At 37.2% G+C, this 17,394-nt stretch overlaps 1 protein-coding gene across 3 annotated transcripts in view; it reads right to left on the bottom strand.

Annotated features, from left to right (window-relative positions):
* Positions 1-16,935, bottom strand: part of PNPLA8 (patatin like domain 8, phospholipase A2) — a 66,684-nt gene extending 49,749 nt beyond the window's left edge. The window contains exons 1-3 of one of the 3 annotated variants that reach the window (XM_090287365.1): positions 16,844-16,935; positions 7,131-8,280; positions 6,834-6,983 (exon numbers count right to left, since the gene is read on the bottom strand). In XM_090287365.1, coding sequence (XP_090143491.1) covers positions 6,834-6,983; positions 7,131-8,192 — 1,212 coding nt within the window. In that variant the 5' untranslated portion in view covers positions 8,193-8,280; positions 16,844-16,935. Of the gene's footprint in view, positions 1-6,833; positions 6,984-7,130; positions 8,281-16,598; positions 16,762-16,800 lie in introns of those variants that run through there. The other 2 variants (XM_090287366.1, XM_090287367.1) reach the window with 2 other exon arrangements.
* Positions 16,936-17,394: the final 459 nt, after the last annotated feature.

Raw genomic sequence — 17,394 nt, forward strand, 5'->3', positions numbered from 1 at the left:
TGAAGACGCAATATTATAGACTAAATTCACCCCAAATTGCTTCAGAGTCAATGTAATCCCAGCATAAATTCTTTTTAAAATTTTTGATAGATAAGCTGATCCTGAAATTTATACAGAAATACAATCTGCCAAGAACACCTACGTCAATATTAAGAGGAAGAACAAAGACTTGTGCTACCAGACATCAATTTATTATCAATTTACTATTTCAGCAGTATAGTATTAAGAGCAAGGATAAATATACCAACAAAACAGATCCATATATAATCAACTGATTTACGACAATTATGTTCTAGGTCAACTGGATATGTGTATTAAAAAAATCAGGACTCACTATATAACTTAATCTATTCTAGATGAATAGCAGATATGTGAGAAAAGTAAAACAATGAAGTTTTAGAATAAAACTCAGGAAAATGTCTTTATGATCTTAGGATAGGCAGATATCTTAAACAGGACACAAACACTAAGCATAAAGGAAAATATTTATAAATTGGACAATATTAAAATTAAGAATATCTGTTTGTCAAAAACCATTAGAAAAGAAAGGTAAGCCAGAGTGGGAGAATATATTCATAATAAATATAAGTGTATATTGTATACAGTCCCTGGCTGGTTTGGCTCAGTGGATTGAGCGTCGGCCTGCGAGCTAAGTGTCGCTGGTTCAATCTTCCAGTCAGGGCACATCAGAGAAGGAAAACTCTGACTCCAAAAAACCTCCGCTGCCTTGCGGCATACCTCTTCAGGGGAAAGGCTAAGGGAGTAAACCCCGACAGAAAATCCGGAGCCGGAGTCCCTAAGGCGGTTTGACGTTGTAGTCAACACTGGCAACTCCTGCGGCGCACCTGAAGCCAAGCTGTATTGACTCCGTCATGGGCAACAGCAGACCCTCCATATCACCCTGCCCAGGCTCTGTAGCTTCAGCTTCACTGGAGAGGACACTCCAGCGTCATCGCAAGATGTCGATTCAACACGGGAGGAGACAGATACCGTGTCACTCCCGAGTCGGACTGCACAGCCATTCTCGGCGGTGCAGATAGACTCTTAAGAAGCTACACCATCGTCTCTCGAGACGGACGGCTGCCGACGACGACGATATTGTATATACATATATTATAACATATATAGAAATATTTATATCTATTATATATGAAGAGATTCTCCAAATCAGTAAGACAAAGCTGATCAAGCCAATGGAAAAATGAGCATGACCTGGAATATGCACTTCACAAAGGAAGTATTCAAATGGCCAATAAACAGTGGAAAAGGTGATGAACTTCACTGTTACCAGGAAAATACAAATTAAAGCCACAATTCAGTATCAATTAGCATCCAACAAAATGGCTAAAATAAAAGATAAATAATATGAAGTGTTAGAGAGGAAGCAGAATAACCAGAGGGCTCATACAATTCTGATGCAAGTATAAACTGGTATAAACACTATGCAAAACCATCAGGCAATATATACTAAAGAAGAAAACAGACATAATCTACAACCAGGAATTTTGTCTTGGCTGTACAATCCAAAGACATGAAGAAATATGTTTTCCAAAAGATACATCCCCAAATCATTATTCCTAAATATTCCAAAACGGGAAACTATCCAAATGTCCATCAGCAGTAAAATGGATATATACATTGTGCTACATTCATACTACAGAATACACCATGATGAGAATGAAGGTTCCACAACTATGTTCAAAATATAGAAGGTTCTATCAAACATTAATGTTAAGTGGAAAAAGAAACACACAGAAAACCACATACTCTATTATTCCATTTACATAATATTAAGAAAAAGGCACAACTAATCTACACTGGAGAAAACAGAAAAACTGGTCAGTGTTTTTGGAGATAGTGATTAGAAGGGGGAATAAAGGAGCTGTTTGAACACTGGTAACATTCCTTTTTCTTTCACTGGGAGGTTGTTTCATAGACGTGTTCAATTTTTGAGAATTAATGGAGCTGTACACACATGATATATATTTTTCTATATATGATAGTTTTTTAAAAATTATTTAATTTTATTTTTTAGAGAGAGGGGAAAGGAGAAAGAGAGGGACAGAAACATCATTGTGTGGTTGCCTCTCACTCGCACCCCCAACTGGGGACCTGACGTGCAACCTAGGCATGTGCCCTGACTGGGAATCGAACCAGTGACACTTGGCTCACAGGCCGACGCTCAATCCACTGAGCCACAGCAGCCAGGGCTATATATGATAGTTTTATAGTAACTTTTTAAAAAGATATATAAATCAACTTGAAGGGGACTCTACCAGTCAAAGTTAAGACAAATTCAGCATTTAAAAAAAGACAGGAAGAAAAAAGACTACAGAAACACAATTTACTAAAAAGTATGAGTTTGTAATGATAGTGAAGAAAAAATGCAGAAACTCATATCACCATTGAGGCAGCTTTTAAAGCAACTCTTTATTTTGAAAATTGACTAGAAATTAATAATTTCTCTTGCTTTTTCTGCAAAATTGATTTTTGAGAATAGCCTAACGGCTTTGGCTAGTGAAGGAAAGCTGTACTTTTACAGAATAATATCAATTCTGATTCTGGGAGCAGGAGGGTGAGTGGGGAATTGGAGAGCAAGAGGGGGAAAATTGGGACAACTATAATAGAATAATAAAAATTTTTTTTTAAAATAAAGAAATATATTCTGCAACCCTAATGAAATTACTAGTTCTGGAAACAATTAGGTTAATGGTTGATGAAATAATGGTTAAAGCTTAACTGTCCAATTAAAAGATCAGACTGTCACCTCCCTATAATTGAGTCTTCAGCCTTAGTTAGCATTACTAATGGTTGTTTAACCAATTATGTGTTCTAATAGGATGCCATATGAATCACATAACATCAACTACAATTTGTTCTGATAAGAAAATGTTTAACTCAATCAAGCCTTAATATTTAAATTCCAGTGTTTAGGACTTAAAAAAGAAGAATATAGCAAACACCAAGAGGAGGAAGACAGGTAAATCCAGAAAGTTGGGCCATCCTACAAGATAAACTGCCTGATTTCTTTAATTAGTCAGCTCTGATAGTGCAAGTAAGGAAGGACTACGCTATATGATATGAGGTCTGTCTGGAAAACATTCAGCCATGGTTAATATAAAGAGAACAGTTTGGGCGACATGGATATAACCTGGCAGCCAAGGAGAGTGGCCTGGAATGCACATGCATGAACAAAGATGACTTCACTGTACTGGTAAGTGGGGGTGGTAGACACTGTTGAGTGAGTATGTGTACTGTGTGGCCATCACATTCAAAATGACTGAGTGAGCAGAGCAACGAATCTGCATCACATTTTGCATTAAGATTGAACATTCCTCTGTGGAAACTGTTCGAATGATTCAGAAGGCTTTTGGGGACAATGCAATGAATGTGAGGCCCCAAGGTGCCTACATTGAACGGGACTGAGGCATTACTGTCCTATGAGCAATGTTGCTTGTATCTTCTTCAATTAATGTTGCTCTTTTTACATATCATGTGGCTGGATACTTTCTGGACAGGCCTTGTAAGTGACTTAGAAAATAACCAGATGGAATGTATGGTCTAAATTGGAACCTCATTTAGATCCAATCAGTTATATAAAGAACATTTTTGAACTGGGTATAAGATGAGATAAAATTTACTGATACAGAAAGGTGTACAATGCAAACTGAATAAACAGATTATAAAACAGCACACATACAATGACTTTATTTTGATATATATATATATAAATAACAATTTCTGGAGAAATATCATGGTAGACATTACCAATACCCAGTTCACTTCCCCTTCTAGGAACACAAAGGCAAGTATTTCTCAGGCCAGTCAACTGGGCAGGACAAATAAGTTTTGAGTAGAACAAACCTGTGACACTTTCCACTAAAATACTTTTACTCCGATATAGAAATGATGGAGAAGGCCCCATACTGAGACATAAAAACAGGATCAAGGTGACCACTGCATGGAAGCACATTGTCTTGGAGTCAACCAAAATCACAGCCAACTTTGCATGATTGACAACTTGTGTTAAGCGACTGAGAGTTTGGAATTGTTTGTTATTAGAGCTTAATTCAGTTCGATTAATGTGAATAGAAACTAATAAAATAGTGGTAATCTTGGGGGTAGTAGAAATATGTTTTTATTTTCTTATTTTTGCTTTTCTTTTGCTAAAAAATTTCTACACTATGTGCTTTTTAAAAAATAATAAAAGGTTATTGTTCATTTAAAAAAGTGAAAGGAAATCACTTTAATCAACAATGAAAAAAATCATCAAAGAATTCCCTAAATATGGTTCCCATGGTGCAGTACACAAAACACATATACACAAAAGAAACTACCATACTTTTCACTCCATAAGACGCACTCCTGCCCCCCCCACCCCATGGGGGAAAATGTCTGTGTGTCTTACAGAGTAAATATTGCGTCACAGACCGTGATGTGTATTACCCGACTGTCACTGGTGGTGACAGTTGTTAGACAAGAAAGCAGTGGGCGCATGTGAAACCCCTGGGGATGCTTAAATGTCCAACTTTACTGCTATATCTCAGGGCATCTGGTCAGTTGCCATCTGCCTCTGCCCATCACCCGAGACCTGGGAGAGTGCAGAGAGCTGCCTGACATTCCCAGCTACGACTGCTGATTTGTTGAATCAGCTGAGGCTAATAATGGGTATGAGGCACAGTGCCAATTGCCAATTGTCTTTGACACTGGGTGGGGTCTGTGTCAGTAGAACTGCCTCCAATCACCAATCACTGTGTCGTAAGCTCTGCCAATCACAAGAGGCAGATGGGTGGAGCTGAAGTAACATGTTCTCAGCTGGCTACTGGTTCCATTAGATGCTACAGCTGTCTCATCTACCTCCATACCATTTCCAGTGTACACCAGATTTCTGTGTTAGGAGGCCAGCAGTAACTGGGTGAGCAGCCATAAATGCTGAAGTTTGTAGTATAAAAAGGGAGTTATGGCGGGGTCACTATTCTAGCAGTAACGTAGGCACTGAGGGGATTAAGGGGTGTCACGAGCCATAACAGGCACTGGGGTTAGTCTCTCCTTATTTGTTAATGACAGTGATAATGGTTCTTAATACTGCTGTTGACTGCTGTTCACTTTACATGGTTGAAATATTATTGTTATATTTTATTAAATATTTTAGTACACCTTTTGGTTCAGGATATTTTTTTCTTGTTTTCCTCCTCTAAACCTAGGTGCATCTTACGGTAAGGTGCATCTTATAGTGCAAAAAATAAGTTAGTTTGTTTTAGAGCATTAGATACAAAAGACAATTGCCTAGATTTGACCACCATAAATATGGTATACACAAAAATAAAACTCATATAGATATTTTATAAATAATTCTAACATTTTTAAAAAGCTAAATTCTTGCTGATAATTAAATTTTAATTGGGGAAGTCACATAAAAGTGCACATGCTAACATGTCAAGTTCACTGTTATTGAGATGCTTATTATTTAGAACAGTGAAAACTTTCTTTAGACTATCTAGATTTTCATTCATAACTGACCTGAATACATACATATTCCTGTATCATGTTTCTCCTTGGTATTGAAGGGTCCTTAGATTTGGGATCAATTATACAAAATAAAGAGTCCTCAAAATTTCAGTTGGCAAGACTATTCATAATACACTAGAACTAAAAACTACTCAGAAATCTATCAACAGTGCAATGAGTAAATTGTGATAATATTCAAACCATGAAATATAAAAGCAACACTGAATAAATGATATACAACTACCCACAACAATATGAGTGATTTCTACCAAGAAGTCAATCATAATATTTCATATAATGTACAAGATCAGGTAAAACTAACCTGTGATTACTTTTTTGAGAGATTGTGATTTGGGGCACAATGTAAGTTTCTAAAGCACTGGTCAAATCTATTCTTTAACTGGGTGCTAGTTGTAGTTACATGGATGTGTTGAGTTTGTGAAAGTTCATTGGATTTTATATGCACAACATACTTCAATAAAATGTTTTAAAGAGTTCTTTAAAATATTAAATTCTAGTTCTCTGCTTTCAGTATATTACTGAAAATGTTAAATAGACTTAAATGCATATCTATATTCAGAAAATTTATCTTTTAGGTTAGAGATTATAACTATATGAAAGATAATCCCAAATTTTATGAACATGAAAGTTTAGCTATTCAAATGTATGCATTATACATTATAAAGTTACATTATTCAATGACTTACATAATTTTCAGCAAAGATGACTGTCAAAAAGTTGAATAAACATGAAGCAAATTAACTTAAAATTTTCTGAATGGCAAGTTAAAAATAAGCACTCCAGATCTCTAATGAAATGTTAACATTATCTATTCATTATATTTTCGAATTGTTCATTAAATATTACAAGTAATCCTATAGTGTGGATATACAGATACTCAGCCACATCACTCATATTTTATAGGATTTCTCTGAAAACAGTTTATTTAAATGGGTATAAATTAACTGGACCATTTTATATTTGAAAAAAGAGAGGCAAAGAAAAGCTAATATCTGAAATTTAGCTTCCATTTTAAAATGTTTAATCTCAGAATAACATATCATAGAATGGGGCAATTTACAGAATATTACACATCACATGTTTGAGATAAGCCACAAAAATATTTAAATAAAATAATGAAAGGCATTGCCTTCCCCATTTTAGAAGGTTTATCAGTATTTTTATTCCAAGACAAAACTAGATTTAAAAAATTAAAATTACAGACGGAAGCGGGGTACTGGGCAGAGGAGAGCAAAGGGGGAAAAATTGTGATACTGTAACAACATAATCAACAAAATACACTTAAAAAAGAAACTTAAAATTACCTTGACAGCCACTCCTTTTCCTTCAGGAAATTCTAGAAGATGAAAAGTCAGTTCTTCAACCCTATTAATGCAGAGTTTTGGGTCAGTTGTTCTTCTCAATGCCTGAACTAATGCCCGTGTTCTGTTATCAATACTCACTCTTGCAATAATCTACAAAGACATATTAAAGTATGTGATTACAATATGAAACTGCTCTAGTAATACTAACAAATGGTTAAAGTTTCTATGGTCCCATTAGGAAATAAAACATCAATCTGACACAAATTAAAACTTAGAACCACCATAATAACAACTTGCCTTTTCTCGCTGAAGCGATAAACGCTTTTTCTCCTCTGCATTTTTGTCTTTGCTGCCAGCCTGCTCACCTTTGGTGGCTTCTTCCTGTTCTTCTGACTGACTCTTCGAATCATACTTTAATTTGGGAACAAGTCCACCAATATAACCACCTACTAAAGCTTGTACACCTTCAGTGGGACGAGAAAGAAAGTTAGCAATACTTTGTTTAGTAGAAACTGGAAGAACCTCAGGTGTCCCACTGGGACTTTCAGGCTTGTCCACTGTACATGAAGAAGATTCTGAGCCTAGCTTCTTGTCAGCCAGCATACCAGGATCTGGAGAACTGGATTTCTCTTCTTTAACCTTTTTATCTTTAGGCTTTGGTTTGTCCTGGAAATGTTTGTTTTCCTTTTTTTGAGACATTTTTTCCTCACGTTTGAAGTATGAATTAATATGATTGGATAAAAAGTAGAATGACTCTCCAAATTTTGTGGTTATATTATTTGTGTAATGAAAAAGGCTTTGTTTACCAATACCTTCATCTTTATCTATAATGTGACTTGGCTTTTCTGGAACAGAACTCTTTCCTGCTGATTTGTCACTACAGTTTTTTAGAGATTTGATGATTTGTTTTATGTTTTTCTGTTTTAACCAGCCACCATCTGATACTTTTCTAAGTATTTTAGAACTTGGCTTAAATTGAGCTAAACGTGAGATCATTTCATTCTGATTTCCAAAAAGAGCCTTTGAAACAGAGTTCAAAGTACTTTTGATACGGGACATACGAATGTTCACTTTTGTAAGTCCCTTAGGAGCAGAAGTGCTGAGTTTCAAGATTCCAATATGTAAACCATTGTTGCTTGGAGAGTAGCAGTGCTTACTACAAAAATGGGCTTCACTTTTGGTCCATTTACATCTTATTTTGCTTGTACAAAAACCTCTTTGTAGACTGATGTGGCTTATCTTACAGTAATATTTAGGTGAGCATAAGAAATGTAGCTGCTTGCTTTTCTGCTTCCCACAAAGACTTCGCACATTACTAAGGAGGTAAATATATATATCTATAGTCAAATGAATAGACATAACTTAGAAATCACTTATTTTCTATGTTATGATTTTCACTTCATTCCTGAATGCTTCATTTAAGAAATGCCATAATTCATGGTCTTACCTGAAATGGCAAAGAAAAAAAAATTAGGATTCAAAGTTAAATTGAAATTGGGTAAAAGAAAAATACATTAATTACTACACGAACTAAACTCAGCAACTTGTCTCAAAGACAAGACAGAATAGTATATTTCCATGATAGTTGATATAGATTTCACTTTAAAGCTAATAGAAAATCATCTTTCAGTACAGAAGTCAATGAAAAAAGAGAGTAATAGAATGTTTCATGAGCACTAATTTAGAGAAGCTACTCAACAGGTAAGTTTTTATACAACACTTAATTGAATGTGCATTTTATATAGTATGCTGTTTTTCTTCCTTGTTAAAGTCTTGCCAAGTTTATGTGATACTAGACTTTATGGTCTTTGAAGACAAGAGTCAGGTCCTATAATTCATTCATTGCAAATCATTATAGAATATTTAGTTCATACTACATGTTGCTAGATGCTGAGACCACAAACAGGACACTAAGGACCTTTCAGTTTAGAGCTAGAGATAGCTATGTAAAGAAAATTCACTATATAGTAAAAAGTTCTTATTAAATTTAAAAAGTCATACTAAAAGAAGCTATATGCAACATCTAACAGAAAAGGGGCTCATAACCACAACATAAAAAGAGCACATATAAATTTTTTAAAAAAGAATAATCCAATAGAAAAACAGGCAAAGAACATAAACAGGCCAGTTACAGAAGAATAAATACAAAAATTATGAAAGCATCTTTGCATCAAAGAAAAATGCCAATTAAAATAGGTATTTTGTTATTGCAATTGGTAAAAATGTAAATGACTGATAATATCCAGTATTAATAATGGGCTGGGGAAGTGGGACACAGAGAGCTATTTGAGAGTATCTAGTGAAATATTAAATGCTATCTATCAAATTTTAAAAGTACATATTCTTTGATGAGCAATTCCCCTATTAAAAGTTGCTTGCAAAATAGTGCAAAGGTATATACACAAAATCCCTGCTGTACTGCTTGAAATAACAAAACACTAAAAAACAAATCTAAACTTTTTCCGGCAAAGAATGGTTAAATAAATTATGGTACATACAATGGAATGAATTACCAAATCAGATGATCTGTGAATACTGACATATCCTCCATACCGAGTACAGTAAAAGGCAAGTTGCAATACTGTATATGGTATACACACATGAAGACACATAAATGTAGATGTGTAGATATGTAATACAAAAAAAAAAAAGCCTACATATGTAGTTTAAAACTATGGCTACACACACACACACACACACACACACAGAGACTGATTCTGAAAGGATAAGCACCAGTTTATTCTTGTGAACTGAGGAGTTGGATCAAAAGAAAATTAGGGCTTCTACCTTTTATTTTACTTTTGTAGTAAGAAAAATCGAAAAGTTTAAAGCATATTTATAGATGGTGCCCTGTGAATGGAAGGCACAAAATGAGAGTAAATATCCAGTATAGTATGAAGAGATGCTAAAAACTGAGCAAAATAAAAAAATATCATCATGAGGTAAAGATGAGAAGGAAGGCCCTGGCTGCTGTGGCTCAGGGGATTGAGCATCGGCCTGTGAACCAAGTGTCCCTGGTTCGATTCCCAGTCAGGGCACATGACTAGGTTGGACATCAGGTCCCGTTGGGGGTGCGAGTGAGAGGCAACCGCACAGTGATGTTTCTCTACCTCTCTTTCTCCTTTCTCTAAAGATAAATAAATAAACAAATAAAGTTAATAATTAATTTAAAAAAAAGATGAGAGAATTCTAACTAACGAAAAAATAAATAAACAAAAATAAAAAGCATTTAAGAAAGCAAACACAGCACGAACAAAAACTGCAAGTAGTCTAGCTTTGCTCCAGGGTCTGGACAAAATAATGAGAGAGAGGCAGAAGATGATATCGCAAAGTCAGTTTGGACCAGTTGATGAAGGGTCTTATACATCTTGTTAAGGAGGTTAAAAATCAAACTGTCAATAAAGTATTTTGAGCAAAGGAACCACATTAAAAGATGATTCCAGCAGATCTCTGACAGAGTGGAATAATGGGACAAGACTGAGAAAGAGAGCAACCAAGAGCCTAGTTCAGAAGATGGTCGTCTGAACTAACATCTTTCTGAATTGGATGTGAGCATAGTATTTCAAAATACCCAATTTTACAGAGGGGAGGAGAGAAAGGAAGCAAACCTATCTGCCTTCCTGGCTCTTCTGAGCTCCTCAGGACTTGCAGTCAATGTAATAAGCTGAATTAACATAAAAGCTCTAAAATCCCCAACACAGTAATATCTGATAAAATACAATTATATTACTTGTGGATAAAAAAATATGCTCAAAATCAATAATGGACTCCTACAACTCAATAACAAAAAACAGCCTAATTATAGAAGGGACCTGAAGGCACAATGGAAAACCAGAAGGACTTAGAAAAGACAGGTGTGTACAGGCAAGGCTGAATGCCAGGTATGTGGCTCAGCTTCTGTGCCCTGAAGGGCAGACTGAAGGTCACCCTAAAAGTTCCTTGCGTAAGTCCCAGCAAAGTAGAACTAAAGATCATAAGTGACCATTTGCTGCTCTTGTTGTGTTTATGCAAATGAACAGGATAAATTTAAAATGGACTTAATGCAGTCCCTTTAATGACAAGGAGGGTAATCTTAGGGAGAAAAATTGTTATTCAAGGAAAATCACAATGATCAATGGCAGACTATAAAGTAGTGCAGCTAACCGTCTTTAAAGTTTCATTTAAAATTTGTTTTCATTTGAAAGTTAAACTATGTCTGTGGTATCATCAGAGACGTTCAATTTACAAGCAAGAAGAATGTCAAATGCCTTGCAACTGGATGTCTTTCCAATAAGACAGTCTTACGGATTTAGAGACTTGTTTGTGGGTTATGTTACAGAAATTAACATGTGTTTTCTGTTTTCATAGAGCATAAGCCTATGATCTCATTACCTGAGTGATTATTTGTACGTATAGGCCTCACTTAATCCTGTCTGCAGCGCTGCCTCCTGAGACTGAACGGTTTGACTGAACTAAGTGGCTGGGTTGGTGAAATATGGGGTGGTCTGTGGGCTTCACTTTACAAAACCGGTTTCTCTTTTTTATCCTAATGGCTTGGACAGAAAGAGCCCAGAGGTTTGAGAGGGGGGAAACCTAAAATATTTCCCTTGGCTCAAACTAAGTATATTGGGCAAAAGGGTTTTGGATGGGTGAGATGTGCCTGGCACACCTTCCTCCAAAGAAGCCCTTTTTTCCCCTAATGTGGGACATTGAAAAATTAATCCCTGCCTTCTGTCATCTAGTGGTTATGGATTGAATGATGTCTTTTAACCCTGTTGCCAAATCTGTTGCCCCCAGAATACAACAAGGATGCCAGTCTGTTAAACCAAGCACGCCGTTGTCCGGGGACAGCCAACTGACCTGGAGTCTACATGATCCTTCCCCATGTGGGAAGGCCACCATCCCCTCCGCACCCCCACTCTTATTAGGGATTTCTGGACCCAAGGGTAGGTAGGATGACGACCATGTCCAGCTCGAAGCAGCTAGAGGAGCTTGGGACCTTCGCCCATTGTCCTTTATAAGATTATAAAGGGTCTTAAGTCTGAGAGGGAGGGATTGCTATTTTTTATTGTTAAAATAATTAATCATTTATTTAATAAAAAAAAAAAGAAGAATATATGAAAGGGTGAAGTGGGAGAGCTTGTATGTACGACCCATGGGCATGGACTTGGGGGGTATTGCTGGGGGAGGGGCGGTTCTGGGTGAAGAGGAGCAAAGGGGAAAAAATTGGAACTACTGTAACAATATAATAAATAAAATATACTTAAAAACAAAAACAGCCCAATTAAAAAAAAGGCACAGGACTTGACTAGACTTCTCCAAAGATGATATACAAATGGCCAACGGGCATATGAAAAGATGCTCAACATCCTTGATCATCAGAGAAATGCAAATCAAAGCCAAATGACATATTACCTCAACTTCATTAGGATGGCTATTATCAAAATAAATAAATAAATAAATAAATAAACAAATAAATAACAAGTGCTGGCAGAGATGTGGAAAAGCTGGAACCCTTGAACACTGTTGGTGGGACAAAACTGGTGTGACTGCTATAGAAAACAGTATGGTGGACCCTCAAAACACTATTAAAATAAAAATACTATATGATCCAGGAATCCTACTTCTGGGTATATAACCAAAGGAATTGAAAGCAGGATCTCAAAGAGATATTTGCACACCTATGTTCTTGGCAACACTGTTCACAATAACAGAGGTGGAAACAACCCATGTCCATAGACAGGTAAATAAACAAAACATGACAAAGAAATGCAACATTATGAAGCCTTAAAAAGGGAAGAAAATCTCATCACATGCTATAACATGGATGAACCTTTAGGACATTATTTTAAGTGAATTAAGCTAGTCACAAAAGGACAAATACTGGTTCCATTTACATGAAGTATCTAGTCAAATTCAGATACAAAAGTAGAATAGTGGTTATAAGGGGTTGGGGGAATAGGGTAGTTGTTATTTCACAGGTATAGCATTTAGAGTTCAGTTCTGCAAGATAAAAATGCTCTGGAGATGTGTTTTACAACAATGTGAATGAACGTAATGCCACTGAACTATACACTAAAATGGTTCAAATGGTAAATTTTGTATGTGTTTTTTACCACATACACACAAAAACAATGGGAAATCCCCAGGTGAAGAGGAATTACAGACCTGGATCTGCAGTCACAATACCTTGATGGTGTAGAGACCCCAAGCAAATGAAAATAGTCAGAGCTGGTGGAAGTCAACTGAAATTAATATTTAAGAACGCTTCCAAAGCTCAGGGCAAATGGTACTCCCACACTAAGCCACCAGCACTAAAGTTTAATACACAAAGATTACAAAACAAGCAAGGAAATAAATCATTACCTCAAGAGAGTATTAGCAAATACAGCCAAAGTGGAAAAATGTGTAACCAGGACTTAGAAATAATAGAAAAAATTAAGTAGGTTTACAATGTCAATGATATAACAGAAGGAACAAAAATAAGGAGACAGCCCTGGCTGCTGTGGCTCAGTGGATTGAGTGTCGGCCTGCGAGCCAAGTGTCTCTGGTTTGATTCCCAGTCAGGGCACATTAATAGGTTGCACGTCAGGTCCCCAGTTGACGGCGCGAGTGAGAGGCAACCACACAGTGATGTTTCTCTCCCTCTCTTTCTCCTTTCCCCTCTAAAAATAAAATAAACAAATAAATAATTTTTAAAAAAAATGAGACAAGAAAGAGAACTGTATGAAGAGTCAACAAAAAGAGCAAAGTTATGAAATGAAAACTTCACTTACATGCTAGTTACTAGACATACCTGTACCATAATGACAAAGAATGATGAAAAATAATTGGATATGGAAAATGATATACCAGGCATATACTAACCAAAAGAAAGCAAAAAAAAAAAAAAAAAAAAAAGTACCTTAAGGCAAATTTAAGGTAAAAATTATTAAATAAGGGGAAAAAAAGGACACTATGTAAATAGGAAAAGTAATAAACCATTTATTTATTAAATTTCAGGTAGCCTTTTGGGCCTTGGAGAACAATACAACCTATTAACAAATAAAAAACTAATATAATGTATAATATCAGGTGGAGAAGTGCCATAAGGAAAAATAAAGCTGGGGGTTGGGGAGGAAAGGCACAGAAAGTGCTATTTTAGTTGAGGTGGTCTGGAGAAGAACTGAGTTGACATTTTACTGGAGATGAGAATAAAGTGTGGAAGCAAATTATTGAAACTATCGGGGAAAAAAAGCATTCAAGGCAGAGGAAAAAGCAACCAACCTTTGGAGACAGGAATGGACTTTGACTATTCAGGAATAGCAAGAACAAAAGGTGGTTGAAGGGAAGTTAAGAAGCAGGAAAAATGGTAGAGATGGGCCCAAGAGTCAAGCAGAAAACAGAACTACATAAGCCCAGACTACAGTAAGAGGTCTGAATTATATCTTTCCAATAGGACATAACCCTCATGACCAATTATAAATATACCTATCAACCTGGCATTGAAAGAGTACATAAAGCAAAAAAAAAAGGGGGGGGGGGGCAATTACAGGAAGACAATTTCATGATCATAATATTTTAATATACCTCTCTAGAAACAATTGCCGAGACATATTACTAAACATAGAGCTATTAATAAAATCAAGAAGCTTAATTTAACCGATCTCAAATCACAATGCTAGTAAATGCAGATAAAGTGTTTTGAGAGTAAATGCAGCTGAAATGAAGTTAGATGGCAAAAATATACAAAGAAGAATGTAAAGTGAGAGGTGACATTATCAACTAAGAGACGAGCAGGGAAGATTAGACTACCTTTTGAGTGGTAGTATAAATACAATGGAGGTATAAATTTAATAGAAAGGAAATGTGGGAATTTCTAGGAGGCAGGGGGGGTAGAGGGGGGAGAGAGAATGAGTGTGTGTGTGTGTGTGTGTGTGTGTGTGTGTGTAGTAGGGGTCAAGGGGCCCTAACAATGGCCCTTTCCAAGGCTCGGCCCTTGCTCTCTTCTCTGTCTCAGCTGAGAATGGAAAGAATGAATTTATAGGGACTTCACTTAGTTACTGCAACAATGCAGGTATAAAGTGACAAGAATTTCAATTATTACTATAATGGAGAAGACAGTAACTCTGAGCCACACTTGGAAAATGGGAAACAAGAACACCAGACAGGGAAGAAGCGGGTAAGGAGAAGGAGGTGTCAAGACAACTCAGGGTATTTAATGAGTCACAAGGAGAATGCCATTTGTAAATATGAGGTAACTGGGAAGGGGGCCAATTAAATATGAAAGAAAAATCTCTTGTATTACAGTGGTACAGTGAAATGAAGATGTACTATAAGAACACAGGCTGTGGATTTATGTTTGGAGTTACAAGCATAGTGACAGCTGAAATTCTAAGATTGGATTTACCAGAGAAAGTTTTCCTAAATAATTTTTGAGAATCTGAGGACCACAGAACCTGAAAAAAGCTCCTTTTCCTTGAAAAATGCTTAGTTGCATATATAGACTATATTTCCCATGACATTTCAGGATATTCATGGACCTACTAATGTATTCCTTGGGTTTCAAATTTTAAAACCCTGGTTTAGAGAGAACAAGTGTAGAGCTTTGACTGCCATCCAGAGTTAGGAAAAGGAAGTCTTCTGAGGAAACAAAAAAGCACAGGAGAAAAGATAGCCTGAAAAGAGTCAGGGCAATGAAATCAATACAATAGCAAGTTCTAAAAACTGGTGGATAATGATCAAAATAAAATATAAGAAACAGCAGGGAAAGATGAGAACTAAGACAAAAGGGTTAGGGCTAATAGCTCTAACTCTGACGTTTTCATAAATATATGTTACGCAACTGACACAATATGTACCTTCAGCACAGGTCCTTTGTCAATGACTGAACCAAAAAAAAACAAGTCGAAGTACAAACTGTACTTTTAACTTTGCATGTGAAGTAAATAAACTAGTGAAATTGATCCTTTCATTCAACATCACTCAATAAAGATACTGCTTTCAAGATTTTAATTTACATCTCATTTAGAACTGGAAAAACAGTATCAACATTAAGAAAAAATTTGATTAATAAAAATTATGAAATCAGAACATGTTCTTATATTGAAAGCACAACTAACCTGCACAAGCAGTTTAACAAAGTAACTACAATAGGCTTGAAACAATAGCCTAATAGGCATAAACTCTAAAAATTCTGTCTTTAAACTCTTAATATTTCACTGTTTTAACAGCATTTTCTTGATACACTGAAACACTTTTGTAATTTTTTGATGCAACTGTTAATGGAAGCAAAAACTTTTAAATAGGATTATATGAGTCCCTAACGCCAAATTTCTGAAGTTTTTCCTAGGAGTCACCACTTTTCTTTAAAGTTATCATTGTATTAAGCACAGAACCCAGGTTCTTCCCAACATGAAAGAAATGACAATGACAGGAAGCCATAGAACATAATGATTCATACAGCATCATTTTAAAAAGCACACACCTGAATCCACAGAAGCAACGGTAGTTTAGGGGTAGGATTAAATGTGGGCGGGGTTAAAGAGCAGTCGCTGACAAAAATACCAAGCAATGGAGACACCCAGTGCGCTGACATTCGAGAATGATGTAGAATAGGAAAACCGTTTTGACAGTCACCAGGGAAATGCTGAAAACTCTACCGTCGCGGGAAGCCAAGCTGACTCGGGGTAACTAGGCTAAGAGTCGTGGGGGTGGGACAGGAAGCGCGGGGAGGGACCAGAGAAATCAAAAACAATTTGCACATCTGAGCTGGCAAAAGCCAAGGAGACGGGAGGCACAACACACCAAACAGCCCCAGCACTCGAGAGCTCCGACTGTCCGGTCGCTTTTTGGAGCCTAGGTCTTGGGGCCTCCTGCATTCTGAGAGTCTCCCCGCCCTCTCTCTGGAAGCGTCCGCCAAGAAGAGACACGGAGACAAGGATGGCCGAAAAGCGCCCGGGGCTACCAGGCTTCCACCTTCTGCCTCTGTCCCCCAGCGGCCACTTACCCGGATGCAGGCCGCAACTACTAAGACAACACTGGCGACTCACCTCTTCCTGGCATGGACGTCCACTCCAGCCTCCCTTCATGACCTGAGCTTCCAATACAAACCAAAGGGCAGCACCCAGGAACCACCCCCTCCCCAGCTCCGCCCCGTCCCAGCGGAAGTGACGCGCACGCGGTTCGCGTCTATCCGCCCATCCGGGCGGAGCCCTTCAGCTTCGCTCAGGTCTCTGCCAGCCAATCAACCTTCTTCCCCTGTCTCAAGGCATGCGCAATGGAGCAGAAGTGAGCTCCAGGCGGAAGGCATGTGTGAGGGCACGCACCTGCTTGCGCTTGGAACAGCGCCGCCTGTGGCTGGCTAAAGCAGTTTGTTTTCTAATGTTCTCTTGTTTGTGGGCCCCCATTGTTTGTCAGCTGAGCTAAACCTTGGCCTCCACGTCTCTTGGAGCATCAGTCCAGGCCCCTACGACTTAGCCGTCACCATTCCTGGCATTGGCTCCCGGACTAAATATAACTGGAAAGCGGTTTAACATATATTATCTCATTGGAAGTTAGCCTGTGAAGTTAGTGTATACTACCCTACAGAAGGTCCCACACT

The sequence above is a fragment of the Furipterus horrens genome, unplaced genomic scaffold (assembly GCF_987537825.1).
Source record: "Furipterus horrens unplaced genomic scaffold, mFurHor1.1.pri manual_scaffold_9, whole genome shotgun sequence".
Lineage (NCBI taxonomy): Eukaryota > Metazoa > Chordata > Mammalia > Chiroptera > Furipteridae > Furipterus > Furipterus horrens.